This window comes from Amblyraja radiata, chromosome 1 (assembly GCF_010909765.2).
Source record: "Amblyraja radiata isolate CabotCenter1 chromosome 1, sAmbRad1.1.pri, whole genome shotgun sequence".
Taxonomy (NCBI): Eukaryota; Metazoa; Chordata; class Chondrichthyes; order Rajiformes; family Rajidae; genus Amblyraja; species Amblyraja radiata.
Genome location: NC_045956.1, coordinates 174,905,514 through 174,925,143, shown reverse-complemented (window position 1 = coordinate 174,925,143; position 19,630 = coordinate 174,905,514). Strand labels below are relative to the sequence as shown.

The window sequence follows — 19,630 nt, the reverse complement described above, 5'->3', positions numbered from 1 at the left end:
TTTAAGGTGGAGATAGACAGATTTGTGATTAATTAGGGTGTCAGTGGTTAGAATAGACAATAGGTGCAGGAGTAGGCCATTCGGCCCTTCGAGCCAGCACCGCCATTCACTGTGATCATAGCTGATCATCCCCAATCAGTACCCCGTTCCTGCCTTCTCCCCATATCCCCTAACTCCGTTATCTATCTAAGGCAGGAGAATGGGGTTGAGAGGGAAAGATAGGGTTAAGCTGTGATTGAATGGTGGTGTAGACCAGATGGGCCGAATGGCCCAGTTCTGCTCCTATAACTTATTGTGAGGAAAGAGTTAACAGACATGGTTGATTTAGACTAGGGATAGAAATATAACTTAGAAAGAAATAAGATGTCAGCAGAAGCCAGACTGCTGGTAGAATAGAAAGTAACGATATAAAGAACAGAGAGAAATTCTAGATAAAAAGTAGCAACAGAAATACTTCAGTAGAAGTTTGGGTGGACGTTCCACGACGTTCTCGTGGGAATCTGGGTTTTATGTTATGATTGGAAGAAGCCTCAATGGGTGTGAAAATAGTGGAAAAAAATGTATAAGATAGAAGACATCCCGATCCTCGGTGTGCCTCTAGGGGACATCAGTGGAGAGGCACCTATTCTGCAGAATATGAAATTAATAAAAACACTTCTTTGTCTGAATTTGTCTCACGAGCATTTGTGATTTTTGAATCTCACAACTTGGGGGCTCGTCCTGGATCCAATACTCTGGACAGCTGACGGGAGTAGACGGACGAAGGGAAGGTGCACCCTGCTGAGTTAAGCGGTCTCAGACTCCTTGCTTGCCGTCAGCTGTTTAGGCAGTAGTATCCGGACCACACAGAGACTCGACAAAGAAGTGGGAGTAGTTGGAAATCGCGAAAAATCAATCGAGCAATTCCAGTGCTTGGAACCCAGGTAGGAAAATGACTATTAAGTACTTCCTGGGCTATTGAGAATGATGAACACGGTACGATGAACACGGTATTAAGAATATAAGACCTTGTGGTTAACGCCCTGAAGGATTCAGGGGGCTGCAAGGCAAACCCAGAAGGGAGGGGAAAAGGCTGTGGGCCAAATCCCCGCATTCTGCCCGATAGTCCGTTGGGGCAAATGCTGGACCCTGGAGGGCAGGAAATTCCCAGGGGTTGGAGATGCCAACAATGATAAGTTATAGTCAGTTGGGGAAAATGCAGAGCTGCATATGAGCAGGAAGTACCCACGGAAAATGCAGAGCCGGAGGGGGCCAAAATACCCAAGGGAAAGAGAAGACAGGGGCCGGGGTGGACGAAGATCAACCGGCCAACAGGACAGGGAGTCAAAGGGCAGAAGGGGAAGATAAGAAGTTCGATAGAAATTAGACCCCTGAGGGAGGTACCTAGGAGAGGACCCTGAGGGAGAAGGGAGTTTGCCCCCTTGAAGATTCCTTAGGTCTGACGAGAACAGTTCGATCAATTCTTGAGAGACAGGAAAATTCCTGAGACAGGATGATAAGGGAGTTACTCCCGAAAGTAGCAGATAAGACGGCAGAGGCCGCGAAAGGGGGATGTTTGTAACAAATGGTTGAAATGAGCAAGATGTAAAATTGAACACAGACGCCCCGTGGCGGAGGTGGGAATTCCCACTGTGTTTGGGCCGTAGGGGATTGCGAACAAGCTGCAAAAATGAACTCTTTGTATCCTGGTAACCTGAAAAAGAGAAGTTGTAAAAATCGTTTCTTGATGTTCTTTTAGATTTCTTGTCAGTAAAGTTAACTGGAAATAAGTTAATTGATGAAACATGACCAGCTTTTATGTTGTTTTATGGTAGAGAGAGAGAGAGAGAGAGAGACAGAGACAGAGACAGAGACAGAGACAGAGACAGAGACAGAGACAGAGACAGAGACAGAGACAGAGACAGAAAGAGAAAGAGAAAGGATGCCTTCTGGAGCTGTCCGCTGGCAACAGAGAGTAGAGACTTATTCGCCTTTGAGTGGGAAAACCTAAAAACCGGGCGAAAGCAACAATTTCGGTGGGCGGTGCTCCCTCAAGGTTTTACAGAATCACCAAATTTATTCGGCCAAATTTTAGAGCAGGTATTGGAGGATTTCCCAGGACACGGGGAAACGCAACTATTACAGTATGTGGATGACCTCCTTTTGTCAGGAGAGAGAGAAGAGGAAGTAAGGGACGCCACAATAAGCCTGTTAAACTTCTTGGGAAGGAAGGGGTTAAGAGTGTCCCGTAACAAGCTTCAATTTGTAAAACAAGAGGTAAAATATCTGGGACATCTGATAAGTGGAGGAAAGAGACGAATCAACCCCGAAAGGATAGCTGGGATCACGGGAGTACCAATACCAAAGAATAAGAAAGAGATCCGAAAATTCCTGGGATTGACAGGAAACTGTCGACTGTGGATAGATGATTACTCCAGACAAGTGAAATTCCTGTATGATAAATTGGGAGAAGAAAAAGACAAAGTTCAGTGGACCCCAGAACAGGAGGTGGAATTTGGGAAATTAAAGAACAGTTTGATTACTGCTCCCGTGTTGGCTCTGCCCTCAGTAGAACAACCTTTCCACCTGTTTGTAAATTCAGACAAGGGGGTGGCACTAGGGGGTACTCACCCAGAAAAGAGGGGGAAATCGACAGCCAGTGGCCTTCCTCTCGAAAATATTAGATCCAGTCTCCAGGGGATGGCCGGGATGCATACAAGCAGTAGCAGCTACCGCAATATTGGTGGAAGAGAGTAGGAAATTAACCTTTGGAGGCACTCTGGTTGTTTCTACACCACACACAGTAAGAACCATACTCACTCAGAAATCCAACAGATGGTTAACAGACTCTAGACTTTTGAAGTATGAGGCCATCCTGATGGAAAAAGACGATTTGATGATAATTACGGATAAGAACCTTAACCCGTCCCAATTCCTGTATCCAGCGGAGAAACAGGGTGACAAGGAAGAGGGCCCAGTACACTGCTGTAGTGAAATAATAGATTTACAGACAAAAAGTAGAGAAGACTTAGAAGAGCAACCTCTGGCTGAGGGCAGCCGGTGGTTTATAGATGGATCCTCCAGGTGCATAGGTGGAAAAAGACATAGTGGGTACGGTATAGTGAACGGGGAAACGATGGAGGAAATTGAAAGCGGCAGGCTGCCTGGTAGTTGGTCAGCTCAATCTTGTGAATTATATGTATTAATGAGAGCTTTAGAATTATTGGAGGGAAAGGAAGGAACAGTATATACCGATTCAAAATATGCTTTTGGAGTAGTACACACCTTTGGGAAGATCTGGAAAGAGCGAGGAATGATAACAACTCGAAGTAAAGAACTAGCGCATGAGCAATTGGTAGGACAGACACTGGAAGCCTTGCAAAAACCAGAACGAATAGCCATAGCACATGTGGCAGGGCATCAGAAGGGTAACACCCTGGAGGCCAGAGGAAATAGGGCAGTGGATGAGGTTGCAAAAAGAGCAGCCATAGAACAGATGGTAGAAATGAAGTCACTAATACCTTTAAGGGAACCAGACGAAAAGATACCTATCTTTAGTGAGAAAGAACAGGAAAACATGAAAGAAATGGGGGCTCAGCGTACTTCAAATGGGAAATGGTGGACACCAAATGGAAAGCAGCTATTGAACAAAGAAATAATGAGGGAGTTATTAGGGAGATTACATGGACAAAGCCATTGGGGAAAACAAGCCCTCTGTGACACCCTCCTCAGAACCTACGCTTGCTGTGGGATGTTTACAATGGCCAAACAAGTTATAAGGGGCTGTGTAATATGTCAGCGAATGAATAAGGAAATCATGAGAGCAGTCCCAGGAGGAGGACAACCATTAGCAGTTAGGCCCTTCCAAAGAATACAGATAGATTTTACCGAGCTGCCCCGGGTACGAACATGGAAGTACCTGTTAGTGGTAGTGGACCATTTCACCAGATGGGTAGAGGCATTCCCCACGGCAACTGCCACCTCACAGGCGGTAGCCAAGATATTATTAGAACAAATTATACCCAGATATGGGATTGTGGAAACAATAGACTCAGATAGAGGGACCCATTTTGCCTCCAAAACACATGAATGATATGTGAAGCACTGGGAATAGAATGGAAATTGCATACACCATGGCATCCCCAGAGCTCAGGAAAGGTGGAAAGAATGAATGGCACCTTAAAGACCCAAATCACCAAGTTGATAGAGGAAACGAGACTCCCCTGGACTAAGTGCCTTCCGATAGCCCTGTTGAGAATCCGAACGGCACCTCGAAAAGACATAGGGATATCACCATATGAAATGTTATTCGGGCTCCCATACTTAGGGAAGGTAGAAGGAGTCCCAACAATACAAGGGAACGATGTGTTCCAGAGGAACTATTTACTGGCAGTGTCCCAATCTCTTGCAGAACTAAAAATTAAAGGATTGCTGGCCCAGAGCCCACCACTGGACTTTCCGATTCACTCAGTCAAGGCTGGAGACTGGGTATTAATAAAAACGTGGAAAGAAGAAAAGCTGCAAGCTAAGTGGACTGGACCCTACTTGGTATTACTAATCACGGAGACAGCAGTACGAACAAAATAGAAAGGGTGGACTCACGCAAGTCGAGTTAAGGGTCCTGTGGAGGCCCCACCAGACGATATCAGCCCGTGGACTGTGCGCAAAGGAGAAGAACCATTGACTAACATTTACCAAGAACCCGCAGGAAAAATGAAGATTTCGTGTTGGTGGGTCGTGTGTTGGGTGGTTACCCAACTTGTAAGTAATGTAACATGCATAAAAATCACAATACCACAGAATAGAAGGTCCACCACCATCCCATTTAATGTATGTAAAGGAAAATGGTGGTGCGGCTATAGAATGTATGTATGCACCCATCCCTGTAAAGATTGGCACGCGGTGTTTACTTCATCAAAATATGGGTGGCATCGGACCACCTATCAAACTGATAGGTGGAGAGTATATAAAAACCCGAACGAGAAATTGCCAGGACGCGTATATGTGAGCATACAGAGTGTCCAAATACAGGAAAGTGGTAGGTATTGGATATGTGCAGATAAAACAGGGAAGGACGCATGTCTGAAGTTTGAGATAGAAGTAAAGTGAGATGGGAAGATGGGAAGATACGAGGATAGGGGAGAGGTGTTCAAGATAGATGACAGTCAGAATAGGGATCCCGGGGCAACACCAGCACCACCAGTAGTCAGCAATGTCATCAGGGAAAATGAGTCTAAGGATCTGAAGATAATGATAGTAGCAGGAGAAACAGGATTAAGGCAGTTATATAAGAAAGGAATACCAACAGGGGGAAAAGGAGCCAACACCTGGCTTGCCTGGATGATGTACACAGCCAGAAGTATGCAACAAATCAATTGTTACGCCTGCGCTGGAGCTAGGCCTCAGCTGGTCCCAGTACCATTTCCCCTGAATTGGGATAGAACACCTAGGGCTATGACATGTATACTACAGCTATTCACGAATCCCCTCTTACCAAAGAATGTGATATGCCAGAATTATCATTACCTATTTCCGGCCAGTAACAACAATACGAAGGGCCGTAGGGAAGACCCTCGACCTCCTCCATATACCATTCCTTTTGGGGAGGAGGGGTTTGAGTGCTATACAAGAAATAACCCAGAGGGACAGGACATGGGGGAGGTGCTCAACTGCAATCAGACGTATAACATAACGGCTGAGGAACAGGGGCCACTGTTCAATAGCTCCTGGCTGAAAAAGCAGATAGTCAGTAGAGCCGATGTCTGGTGGTGGTGCGGGGAGAATACCCTGTGGCCCCGGTTAACGGGAACCTGTACCCTCATACAACTGATGATGCCCTTCACCATAGCAGTAGAACATGCTGTAGAACTCGATAAAGGAAGCCGACGACAAAAGAGAAAGGTGAGAGGATCATTCGACACACACATCTATATAGATGTGATAGGGGTGCCAAGAGGGGTACCCGATGAATTTAAAGCCAGAAATCAGATAGCTACGGGATTTGAGTCCATACTCTTCTGGTGGTCCACAATTAATAAAAATGTGGACTGGATCAACTACTTATACTACAATCAACAACGCTTTATAAATTACACTCGAGATGCAGTTGAAGGATTAGCGGAACAACTGACAGCTACCAGCCAAATGGCCTGGCAAAATCGCATGGCCTTGGACATGCTACTGGCTGAGAAGGGAGGGGTGTGTGTAATGTTTGGCGAACAATGTTGCACATTCATCCCCAACAACACTGCTCCGGATGGGTCAGTATCAAGAGCCCTAGCAGGTCTCACCTCTCTGTCTATTGAATTGGCTGAGAACTCTGGAGTAGACACCTCCTGGACCAGGTTTCTAGACTCCTGGTTTGGGAAATGGAAGCACATCTTTACATCTGCCCTAACATCAGTAATAGTCATGGTAGGGTTATTGTGTTTGTTCGGATGTTGTATCATTCCCTGCGTACGGGGATTGGCTCAGCGATGATAGAAACAGCCCTGACGAAGAACAGTGCTGCCACCATAATGGCCTTCAGAACACAGTATGACTAGCGAGAGGAGGATATGGAGGCAAAGAATCTTCTGCTAGCATTAGAAAAGGAGGAGATAGTGTAAATCAAGGGTGCGTAGCAAAAAAGAAAAGGATGGATTGTGAGGAAAGAGTTAACAGACATGGTTGATTTAGACTAGGGATAGAAATATAACTTAGAAAGAAATAAGATGTCAGCAGAAGCCAGACTGCTAGTAGAATAGAAAGTAACGATATAAAGAACAGAGAGAAATTCTAGATAAAAAGTAGCAACAGAAATACTTCAGTAGAAGTTTGGGTGGACGTTCCACGACGTTCTCGTGGGAATCTGGGTTTTATGTTATGATTGGAAGAAGCTCAATGGGTGTGAAAATAGTGAAAAGAAATGTATAAAGATAGAAGACATCCCGATCCTCGGTGTGGCCTCTAGGGGACATCAGTGGAGAGGCACCTATTCTGCAGAATATGAAATTAATAAAAACACTTCTTTGTCTGAATTTGTCTCACGAGCATTGTGATTTTTGAATCTCACATTATGAACATAAATTCCTGCAAGAGTTGTTGTTTTGCTGCATTTGCAATGTGTTGCACTGGATGGGTAATATTTACTCTGGGAAGAGTCCAATCTCTGGTACAGGATAACTTCCTGTCTGTACCATCCAAACAACCATAGATGCTGCTGCACCCGCTGAGTTTCCCCAGCAATTTTGTGTACCTTCGATATTCCAGCATCTGCAGTTCCCTTTTGAACACAATACCACTTGGATCTCAAGTAGATTCCTGCAATAGACGTTGCTTTGCTGCATTTGTAACTTGTTGAATGTGTTGCATGGGAAGGGTGATATTACTCTGGAAAATGTTTAATCTGGTAAACACACACAGTCTCTTGCCCAGAGTATGAGATTCGAGACTCAGAGGACATATGTTTAAGGTGAAGGGATAACTTTTTTACACAGTGGTGTATGGAACGAGCTGCCAGAGGAGGTAGTTGAGGCAGGTACTATCGCAACGTTTAAGAAACATTTAGGCAGGTACATGGATGACTGAACTTTATTGCCTTCCTTCACAGTGGAAAACGCTGATTCAGCTGTGTGGGGATGTTTATGTTAAATTCTATCGTGTTTTATTCGTACCAATTGGTGCATGTGACAAATGTAAACCTGAACTTGAACTTGAACTTGGATAGGACATTCTGCTATTGAGGGAGTGCAGCGTAGGTTCATGAGGTTAATTCCCGGGATGGCGGGACTGTCATATGTTGAAAGAATGGAGCGACTGAGCTTGTATACTCTGGAATTTAGAAGGATGAGAGGAGATCTTATTGAAATATATAAAATCATTAAGGGATTGGACATGCTAGAGGCAGAAACATGTTCCCGATGTTGGGGGAGTCTAGAACCAGGGGCCACAGTTTAAGAATAAGGGGTAGACCATTTAGAACGGAGATGAGGAAAAATCTTTTCACAACAGAGTTGTGAGTCTGTGTAATTCTCTGTCTCAGAAGGAAGTGGAGGCCAATTCTCTGGAGAGAGAGTTAGATAGGGCTCTTAAAGATAGCGGAGTCAAGGGATATGGGGAGAAGGCAGGAACGGGGTACTGATTCGTATGGCTTTATGGTGACCCCAAATTTCACTGTACCAATTGGTGCATGTGACAATAAATGTCTCTTGAATCTCTTGAATCTTGATTGTGGATGGTCAGCCATGATCACAATGAATGGCGGTGTTGGCTCGAAGGGCCGAATGGCCTACTCCTGCACCTATTGTCTATGGAGGGATATGGGCCAAATGCTGGCAGGTGGTACTTGTGTAGATGGGACATTCAGATTCAGATTCAGATTCAATTTTAATTGTCATTGTCAGTGTACAGTACAGAGACAACGAAATGCATTTAGCATCTCCCTGGAAAGAGCGACATAGCAAATGATTTGAATACATAATAATAAGTGTCCGGAGGGGGGGTGATTGGCAGTCACCGAGGTACGTTGTTGAGTAGAGTGACAGCCGCCGGGAAGAAGCTGTTCCTGGACCTGCTGGTTCGGCAACGGAGAGACCTGTAGCGCCTCCCGGATGGTAGGAGGGTAACCAGTCCATGGTTGTGTTGAGAGCAGTCCTTGGCGATGCTGAACGCCCTCCGCTGACAACGCTTGCTTTGGACAGACTCAATGGAGGGGAGCGAGGAACCGGTGATGTGTTGGGCAATTTTCACCACCCTCTGCAATGCCTTCTGGTCGGAGACAGAGCAGTTGCCATACCATACTGTGATGCAGTTGGTAAGGATGCTCTCGATGGTGCAGCGGTAGAAGTTCACCAGATCTGAGGAGACAGATGGACCTTCTTCAGTCTCCTCAGGAAGAAGAGACGCTGGTGAGCCTTTTGATCAGAGTTGAGTATTGTGGGTCCAAGAGAGGTCATCGGAGATGTTTACTCCCAGGAACCTGAAGCTAGAAACACGTTCCACCTCCGTCCCGTTAATGTGGATGGGGGTGTGCGTGCCGCCCCTGGACTTCCTGAAGTCTACAATGAGCTCCTTGGTCCTTCTTGGAGTTAAGGGCCAGGTTGATGTCAGCGCACCATGCTGCTAAGTGCTGGACATCCTCCCTGTAGCCGACTCATCGTTGTTGCTGATGAGGCCAACCATGTTGGTCAGTGTGGGCAAGTATTTGCCCTGTTTCCACTCTGAACGACATGGCTATGACTAAATGTAGTCCACTCTCTGGCACACTATTACTCCCAGCCCGTGTTGTCTAAAATGCCAAGAAACTGGTGCTTTTTCCCACATTTTCAACTTGTTGCACTGGAAGTTTGATATTTACTGTGGGAAATGTAATACTCTCTCTGACACAGGGAATGGGTGATGTTTTGGGCCGAGATCCTTTTTCAGACAGAAGTCAAGGGGGGGAGGGAGATAGTAGACAGTTTGGCGGATGACAATAAGCTGGATGGCAGTGTGAGCTGTGATGAGGATGCCATAAGCCTGCAGGGTGACTTGGATATGTTGGATATGTTGGGTGAGTGGGCAGAGGCGTGGCAGATGCAGTATTATGTGGATAAATGTGAGGTTATCCACTTTGGTGGCAAGATCAGGATGGCAGATTATTATCTGAATTATGTTTCACACAGAGAGTTGTGAGTCTGTGGAATTCTCTGCCTCAGAGGGCCGTGGAGGCCGGTTCTCTGGATACTTTCAAGAAAGAGCAAGATAGGGCTCTTAAAGATAGCAGTCAGGGGATATGGGGAGAAGGCAGGAATAGGGTATTGATTGTGGATGAATAGCCATGATCAAATTAAATGGTGGTGCTGGCTCGAAGGACCGAATGGCCTATTCCTGCACCAATTGTCTATTGTCTATTGATGAAGGAAAGAACTGCAGATGCTGCTTTAAATTGAAGATAGACACAAAATGCGGGAGTAACTCAGCGGGACAGGCAACATCTCTGGAGAAAAGTAATGGGTGACATTTTGGGTCGAGACCCTTCTTCAGTCTGAACAATCAGCTCTATGACCTTTGGTGTAAACCAGCATCTGCATTTCTTTGTGTAGGAAGGAACTGCAGATGCTGGTTTGCAACGAAGATGGACACACATTGCTGCAGTAACTCAAGGAGACAGGCAGCATCTTTGGAGAGAAGGAATGAGTAGACACAAAGGTTGTTTCTATTCTTCAGTGTAAACCAACATCTGCAGTTCCTTCCTACACAAAAATGCTGGAGAAACTCAGCGGGTGCAGCAGCATCTATGGAGCGAAGGAAATAGGCAACGTTTCGGGCCGAAACCCTTGAGGGTCTCGGCCCAAAACGTTGCCTATTTCCTTCGCTCCATAGATGCTGCTGCAACCGCTGAGTTTCTCCAGCTTTTTGTGTACTAGATATCAAAGATTATAGAGGAGCCCCTCTATAATCTTTGCTAGATATCTTTGCGACAGATGGCACAATGGGCTAAGTGTTCGGCTGGCGACCGGAAGTGGCCTGTTCAAATCCCGCTTGGAGTGCATACTGTCGTTGTGTCCTTGGGCAAGACACTTCACCCACCTTTGCCTGTGTGTGAATGTGTGTGAGTGATTGGTGGTGGTCGGAGGGGCCGTAGGCGCAGAATGGCAGCCACGCTTCCGTCAGTCTGCCCCACGGCAGCTGTGGTTACAGAAGTAGCTTACCACCACCGAGTGTGACTGAGGAGTGAATGAATAATGCGATGTAAAGCGCCTTGAGTATTAGAAAGGCGCTATATAAATCCCATCCATTATTATTATTATTTGCTGTTCAATCACAGTGGGCGGCGCGACTTTCGTCAGCAGCGGCCTCTGCAGTCAGTCCTGCGTTTTATTATTTTATGTCTATGTTTTTATGTAGTTTTTGTTATTTTTGTTGGGGTATGTGTGTGGGGGGGGGGGGGGGGGGGGGGGGGGTGGTGTGTGGAGGGGAGGGGGGTAACTTTTAAATCTCTCCCTGCACGGGAGACCCGATCTTTTCTTTGTCGGGTCTCCGTTGTCGTTGGGGCTGCAACGAAGAGCGGCCTCCAACAGGAAGACCGGGGGCTCTGGTGCCGACTACTCACCTCACCGTCGCGGAGCTGGCCGAGTCCAGAGCGGGTGGAGCTGTGGTGGACGCTGCTGCGGCCCGACCTCCGGAGATTCGGTGGCTGCAACTGCGGGTTTGGCGGACGGTAACACCGGGAGCCCGCGGGTCCCTGCTGGGAGACCGCTTTTCGGGGCTTCCGCAGCGGCGACTTCTCCCGCCCGAGTTGCGGGGTTGAAGAGCACCTGAGCGGGGCCTTACACCATCGCCCCGCGCGGCTTGGAATGGCCGCGGGACTGCGAGCGCACGCCGGGGGCTCTAACATCAAGACCCGGTGTGCGACCTTGCATCACCCGGCGTGGCTTTAATGGCCGTGGGACAATCGCCATCGCCAGCCGGGGGCTTTGACTTTGACTTTGACTCTGACATCGGGGGGGAGAGTGCAGTGGAGAGATAAGTTTTTTTGGCCTTCCATCACAGCAATGTGATGGATGTTTATGTAAATTATGTTGTGTCTTGGGTCTATTTGTTTGTAATGTATGGCTGCAGAAACGACATTTCGTTTGGACCTCAAGGGGTCCAAATGACAATAAATTGAATTGAATTGAATTGAATTGACTACAAATCCCACAATGCCATTCGAACGCCAGGACCCCTCTCCCATTCCAGGTGACTAAGCAGATCGCCCGATACAACTGAAATTAGAGGGAAATAATAATAATAATGAGAAGAAGTAGAACGGGGGAATGGATAGAGGGATGGGGGCGGTGATGCTGGCCCGGGAGCGCGGGGTCCAGAGTGTCAGGCCCACAGGCGGGTTGCGGGCTGCTGTGGCTGGGGGTCCTGGGGCTGTCATTGGCGCTGACCCCGGCGGGGAGAGAAGAGGAGAGGAGATGGCGGCGGCGGCGGCACTGGCGGGGAGAGTGCGGCTCGTCCGTGAGTAACAGGCCCGGCCCCGACACCGACACACACCCCGACACACACACCGGCATCCACACACCCGCACCCCCCCCACACACACACACACACCGAACCACCCCGCACCCCGCACCGTCACAGCGCTGCACCCGGGAGGGAGAGGGGAGGAAATAAGAGGGGAGGGGAGGAAAGAAGAGGGGAGGGGAGGAAAGAAGAGGGGAGGGGAGGAAAGAAGAGGGGAGGGGAGGAAAGAAGAGGGGAGGGGAGGAAAGAAAGAAGAGGGGAGGAAAGAAAGAAGAGGAGAGGGGAGGAAAGAAGAAGGGAGGGGAGGAAAGGAAAGAAGAGGGGAGGAAATAAAGAAGATTGTTCTGGGAGGACCGAAGAAGATTTTTCTGCTTCTGAAGCCTCTTTTGATTTTCTTCCTTCCCTCCCTCTTTTCTTCTTCCCTCCTCTTCTCTCTTTTCTCCCTCCCTCCGCTTCTCTTTTCTTCCAGGAGATTCTCTTTTTCTTTCCCTCCTCTTCTCTTTTCTTTGCTTCCCTCCCTCCTCTTTTCTTCCCTCCCTCCTCTTCTTTCTTTCTTCCTTTCCTTCCCTCCTCTTCTCCTTTCTCCCCTCTCTCTCCTTTCTTCCCTCCCTTCTCTTTGCTTCCCTCCCTCCTCTTTGGTTCTTCCCTCCCTCCTCTTTCTCCCTCCTCTTCTCTTTCTTCCCTCCTCTTCTCTTTTCCCCCCTCCTCTTTTCGTTCTTCCCTTCCCTCCTCTTTTCTTTTCTTCCCTTCCCTCCTCTTTTCTTCCCTCCTCTCTTCTCTTTTCTTTCTTCCTGAAGAAAGACCTCGTAGAGGGAGACATAAGAGGGGGGGCGGAATAAGAGGAGACCATCCTATCGTTGGGTCTACCCAGGAGAGGGGGACTTGGGTATATCTGGCAGTGGCTTGGGTCTATCATTTGGAGTGTGGGCTGTGGGTCTAATATCTGGGGGGAAGGGGCTTGGGTTCATCCCCTGGGAGAAATGGGATTGTGTCTCATTTGGGGGAGAGGGGCTTGGGTCTAATCCCTGGGGAGAGAGGAGTTTGGGCCTAACATTTGTGTTTAGGTTTTATATTATTGTCACGTATACTGAGGTTGAGTGAAAAGCTTTGTTTTGCATGCTATGTAAATAGATCAGATATACCATACATGAATACAATCAAGTTAAACTCTATATAGAGTAAAGGTAACATACAATGTGCCGAATATGGTTGTTAGCATTGTAGCACATCAGTTCCATAGACAATGTCCAATGTCCAGAATGGGGTAGAGGTTCAAAGGTTCAGTTATTTATTGGTCACATACACCATAGGTGTAGTGAAATGCTTGTTGCCAATGCAGCACATTAAAAAAAAAAAGGTGAATCGGACAGTACCCTAGAGAAAAAAAGAGGTGAATCAGACAGTACCCTAGCTTGTTGAAGGAATGTTCCTAAGCCTGTGAAGAAGCTGTTCCTGAGTCTGATAGTGCACTCTTTCAAGCTTCTATATCTTCTCCTGGATGGGAGCAGGGAGAAGAAGGAATCTAGTGAGAGAATGGCTCTGTAGAGAAGGGCTTGGGTCCAAACCTCTGGGGGAGAGGAGGTTGGGCCCAGTAGAGTCATGCAGCGTGGAATAAAGCTCAACCTCTCCCTATAGCTCAGATCCTTGAGACCTGGCAACATCCTCATAAATCTTCTCTGTTCCTTTTCCAACTTGACAGTATGGAGTGTTAAGGGCCTGACCCACTTGGCCGTCATTTACCGCGACAGGCCGGTAGTGACTGACGCGCGACATCATGCGTCCGCATAGCTGTCTGGAGCGCGTGACGTCATTTGAATACCCAGTTTATGATATTTACCCAGTTTATGATATTTATGGTGATTTTCTAAAATGTTCCAGTTTCTTGAGTGGTGCTAGCAATTGGAAAAACTGCAGATGTAATGCCCCATATTCAAAAAAAGAGGTTAATGAAAAGTAGCAAGCTGCAGACCAAATTAATCTGTGGGAAGGAACTGCAGATGCTGGTTTAAATTGAAGATCGACACAAAATGCAGGAATGCCTCAGCGGGACCGGCAACATCTCTGGAGAGAAGGAATGGATGATGTTTCAGTCTGAAGAAGGGTCTCGACCCGAAACGTCACCGATTCGACCCGAAATGTCACCCAGTCCCACTTGGCCGTCATTTACGCGACAGGCCGGTGGCGAGCGAAGATTTCGTGCAGCACGAAATCCTAGCGCGCTGCGCGATACCGCGCGCAATTCCACACTCCTCCACGCCACTCCATGTGCCCCTCCCGCGCTACCCCACACGATTCCCACACGCTACCATGGCGCGCAAATGACGGCCAAGTGGGCCCTTTAGTGTCAATGTTAGGGTTTATATGAGCTTGATTCAAGTGCCTTGAGTTAAGAGGGTCTTGAGTTTAATAGCCTGACATGGGGTTTGTAATAGACGGAGTGGAAATGGACAGATGTAGACGCAAGAAGCTGCAGTTGCTGGTTTACCAAAAAGCACAGTGCTGGAGCAACCTCGCACGTCAGGCAACATCTTTGGAAGACATAGATAGGTGACGTTTCAGGTCTGAAGAAAGGTCTGGACTTGAAACGTCACATGTCTTCCAGAGATGCTGCCTGACCTGCTGAATTATTCCAGCACTTTCCGATTTACTTTTGTGTGGAAATAGACAGATGTCAAGAGTGTTTTTTTGTCATATGTCCCAGATAGAACCATGAAATTCTTACTTGCTGTAGCACAACAGAATATGTAAACATAGTACACTGTGATAAACAAGAGAAAAAAATAAACACATACTCAGAAAATAAACAAACAACAATAATTTGTGCCTGATGCTGGAGAGGGGAGAATGGTGCTTGAGTTTGATATCTGCTGCTTGTCAATATTTGGTTCTGATCCCCCCCCTTGTTGCATATTTCAGTCGTTTTCGGCACTATAGCATCCGCAAGTACTCTAAAATCTGTAGTTGAGTTAAATCGCATAGTGGTGGTTGTGGTAAATAACACAGCATTGTAGCAAAACGGTTATTGTATTTGTTTTTAGGATGTGAACAGTGCTGACAAGGTTTTTATTTTATTGCTTTCACTCATTGTACTTGTGTGAATCACTGCAGACCGACCGCTTGGTGTGCAAAATAAATCAGATAAGTAAAGATAGGTTTACCTGTAACCAAGATCGATCTAAAAAAATCACAATTATTTCCAGGCTGCTCATCTGGGACAAAATCTGAAACCTGGACTATACTACTTGCCGGAGAAGGTTTAGTTTTGAGATACAGATACAGATACAGAGTCAAGAGTGTTTTATTGCCATATGTCCCGGATAAACAATGAAATTCTTAGTTTACAGGGGCGTGTAAACAAGCCCTTCGGCCCAACGAATCTACGCCGACCTTAGATCACTCATACACTAATTTGATGTTATCCCACTTTCGCATCCAGCGCACTAGGCAATTTACAGAAACCAATTATCCTACAAACTTGCATGTCTTTGGGATGTGGGAGGACACAGGAGCACACGGAGGAAACCTACACAGTCACAGGAAGAATGTATAAACTCCGCACAGAGCAGCACCCATAGTCAGGATCGAACCTGCGTCTCCGGCGCTGTGAGGCAGCGGCTCTATGGTTGTGCCGCCCTTAATGGTTGTTTAAAAGTGATTAGTTCTCCAATTGCCTGTCTTTCCTGAGCACTTCAAAATAAAAGAAATGCCCAGGTAGTGTAAGTTTTTATATCTTGATGTTAAAATGATAAAAATGCTGTCACATCCTATTTATCAGAGGATTTGCTATGAGATCACCTTGAAGGGATTCCAGACTAATTGGTTGGCTGAAATGTGACTGCTCGAAATATTGTTGGATTAGGTATTATTGTTGCTCTTGCAGTGATTTTCCATTTTGTTGAGACAGCTGGTGATTGAGCAATTCAGAGGTAACGTACAAGGCCTCAATGAATTGGGCAGCAAAAGGTGCAATACTCAAAAGTTCCAACTAGTTGTTCAGAAGCCATGCTTGTTACTGAACAATGTCTAATGATTATGTCCTTGTAAAGTGGCACCATGGCGCGGTGGTCTCACTGCGCCAGAGACCCAGCTTCAATCCTGACCTCGGGAGCTGTCTGTGGGGAGTTTGTATGTTCTCCCTGTGACCGTAAGGGTTACTTCCGGGTGCTCCGGTTTTCTTCCACATCCCAAAGATATGTAGGGACTGTTTTCGTGCTGTATCTCAAAACTAAAAAAAACTAAAGAGCATAAGCAGACTGTTCTTAAAAAGTGTTTTGGTAGACTGCTAAATGAAAGGTTTAAATTTAAGATAATTGACAGCTAAAGAGGAGATTTGAAATTACCGTTTACATTTGAAAATGTTGCAGTAAATTTCCAACTAATTGTTGGTAAAGTACACTCTATAGCACGTGTCAAAAGTAACATCATTTTTCTTTGGATTAAAAACTGGATAAAGTCCATCTCTTTTTAAAAAAAATTATCTGAGGTATAACTCTGCTCAAGTGTTTTCTCATGGTGATAATGCTGCATTTGGCCTGACCTGGCAATGCCGATCAAGATTTAAGCTATTCTCATTTGCTCGTGTTAGGACCATATCCCTCCAAACCTTTTATGTCATAGAAACATAGAAAATAGGTGCAGGAGTAGGCCATTCGGCCCTTTGAGCCAGCACCGCCATTCAATATGATCATGGCTGATCATCCAGAATCAGTACCCCGTTCCTGCCTTCTCCCCTTATCCCTTGATTCCATTAGCGCTAAGAGCTATATCTAACTCTCTCTTGAATACATCCAGTGCATTGGTCTCCACTGCCTTCTGTGGCAGCGAATTCCACAGATTCACAACTGTGATGTCCATGTTCCTGTCCAAATATCTTTTAAATGTTGTTATTGTATTTGCCAAATCCATAACTCCCTGAAAGTGGCAAGACCAGTAGATAGAGTGGTAAAGAAGGCATATGGCATGCATGCTTTCATAGGTCAGGACATTGAGATTAAGAGTCAGGCAGTCATAATGCAGCTTTATCGGAGTGTTTAGAGTATAGGTGTATTGCATGCAGTTTTGTTTGCCCCATTACAGGATGGATGTGAAGGCTTTGGAATGGGTGCAGAGGAGGTTTGCCAGAATGATGCCTAGGTTAGGGGGTATTAGCTAAAGGGAAATGTTAGTCAGATTTGGATTGTTTTTTCTGGAAAACCAGAGGTTGTGGGGAGTCCTGATAGATGTATATAAAATTATGAGCAACATAGATAGATAGAGTAGACAGTCAGAACCTTCTTCCTGTGATTGGAAAAAATCAAATACTAGAGGGCATAGCTTCAAGGCGAGAGGGTTAAAGTTTAAAGGAGATGTCTGGGGCAGGTTTTTTTGCACAGACAATGGTTGAAGCATATGTTAGTGTCATTTAAAAGACATTTGGATAGACATGTGGGTATCCAGGGAATGGAGGGATATGGGTTATGTGCAGGTAGAAAAGTGATGGTCTTGGCATCATGGGACGACAGATAGCACAATGGGCTAAGTGTTCGGCTGGCAACCGGAAGGTAGCCGGTTCGAATCCCGCTTGGAGTGCATACTGTCGTTGTGTCCTTGGGCAAGACACTTCACTCACCTTTGCCTGTGTGTGAATGTGTGTGAATGTGTGTGAGTGATTGGTGGTGGTCGGAGGGGCCGTAGGCGCAGATTGGCAGCCACGCTTCCGTCAGTCTGCCCCAGGGCAGCTGTGGCTACAGAAGTAGCTTACCACCACCGAGTGTGACTGAGGAGTGAATGAATAATGCGATGTAAAGCGCCTTGAGTATTAGAAAGGCGCTATATAAATCCCATCCATTATTATTATTATTATTATTATTATCATATTCATCACAGACATTGTGGGTTGAAGGTCTTGTTTGATACAGTCATAAAAACACAAAGGATTGGGTTGAGGAAAGATTGGGGAGGGGAGTCTACCCCACGACCGAAGGGGGAGGAGTTGTACAGTTTGATAGCCACAAGGAAGAAGCATCTCAGTGTGCCATGGAGGGGGTGAGCTGTATTGTCCAGGATGCTCCGCAGTTCTTGTGCTGTACTGTTTTTGGTTGTTCCTGTTCCTGAAGAGGATGTTCATCTGCTGCCCTACAGAAGAGGGAGGAAATGGAAATGGAAATGACCAGGGTATAAATGGTGGACACCAGGAACTGCAGATGCTGGTTTACAAAAAGAGTCCCAGAGTACTGGAGTAACTCAGCGGGTTACTTGCCCACTCTGACCAACACGCCCATCTACCCTAGTCCCACCTGCTTGTGTTTGGCCCATATCCTAAACCTATACTATTCATTTACTTGGTCAAGTGTTTTTTAAGCATTGTGATAGTACCTGCCTCAACTGCCTCTTCTGGTGGCTTGTAACCTATACATACCATCCTTTGTGTAAAAAAAAACAAAAGTTGCCCCCTCAGGTTTCTATTAAATCTTTCCCCCCTTAAACATCCATCCTCTAGTTCTTGATTCCCCTAATCGACTTAAAACACTATACCTACCCTATCTATTCCTCTCATGATCTTATGCATGTTTATAAGACCACCCCTTATCCTCCATTCCAAGGAATAAAGTCCTTTATCTTATGTTGAGGACATGGTTAAACCTGATCTTGCCTCCAAATACATTGGATTCAGAGCCATTATTTCACCTTGTTCTTCTTTGTACAGGGTCTTGGTGAGACCACGCCTAGAGTATTGCGTACAGTTTTGGTCTCCTAATCTGAGGAAAGACATTCTTGCCATAGAGGGAGTACAGAGAAGTTTCACCAGACTGATTCCTGGGATGGCAGGACTTTCATATGAAGAAAGACTGGATAGACTCGGCTTGTACACGCTAGAATTTAGAAGATTGAGGGGGGATCTTATAGAAACTTACAAAATTCTTAAGGGGTTAGACAGGCTAGATGCAGGAAGATTATTCCCGATGTTGGGGAAGTCCAGAACTAGGGGTCACAGTTTAAGGATAAGAGGGAAGTCTTTTAGGACCGAGATGAGAAAATCATTTTTTACACAGAGAGTGGTGAATCTGTGGAATTCTCTGCCACAGAAGGTAGTTGAGGCCAGTTCATTGGCTATATTTAAGAGGGAGTTAGATGTGGCCCTTGTGGCTAAAGGGATCAGGGGGTATGGAGAGAAGGCAGGTACAGGGTACTGAGTTGGATGATCAGCCATGATCATATTGAATGGCGGTGCAGGCTCGAAGGGCCGAATGGCCTACTCCTGCACCTATTTTCTATGTCTATGTTTCTATGTTTCCAAGTTTGAGGACACTGGGATCCTAGGATGTGGCATCAAGAAGCCCAATAAAATTGATGACAGTGCATATCAAAGGCATAGTTCTTTGCACTTCTGTTCACTGCAAGAGTTCCTCGGGGTAATGTGCTGGGTCCAAACATATTGTGCTTTATCAATGCCTTTCCTTATATAAATTAGAAGTGTGGCTACTTGCTTGTAATTGCAAATGTTAAACGAGCTGTGCAGGACAAGTTTTTTCACAAAGTATGGTGGGTACCTGGAACCTGCTGCCACAGATGGTGGTGGTGGGAGCAGATACAATAGGAGTGTAAGAAGCTTTTAGATAGGAATATGGATATGGAGGGATATGGAATTTGTTTAGGCAGAGGTGATTAGTTTAATCTGACATCATGTTCGGCATGG

At 46.2% G+C, this 19,630-nt stretch overlaps 1 protein-coding gene across 1 annotated transcript in view; it reads left to right on the top strand.

Annotated features, from left to right (window-relative positions):
* Positions 1-11,834: 11,834 nt before the first annotated feature.
* The window catches only part of suclg1 (succinate-CoA ligase GDP/ADP-forming subunit alpha), a 69,251-nt gene continuing 61,455 nt past the window's right edge, over positions 11,835-19,630 (top strand). Inside the window, exon 1 of the mRNA XM_033035486.1 lies at positions 11,835-11,949. Within this exon, the coding sequence (XP_032891377.1) occupies positions 11,907-11,949 (43 nt within the window). The 5' untranslated portion in view covers positions 11,835-11,906. The remainder of the gene's footprint in view (positions 11,950-19,630) is intronic.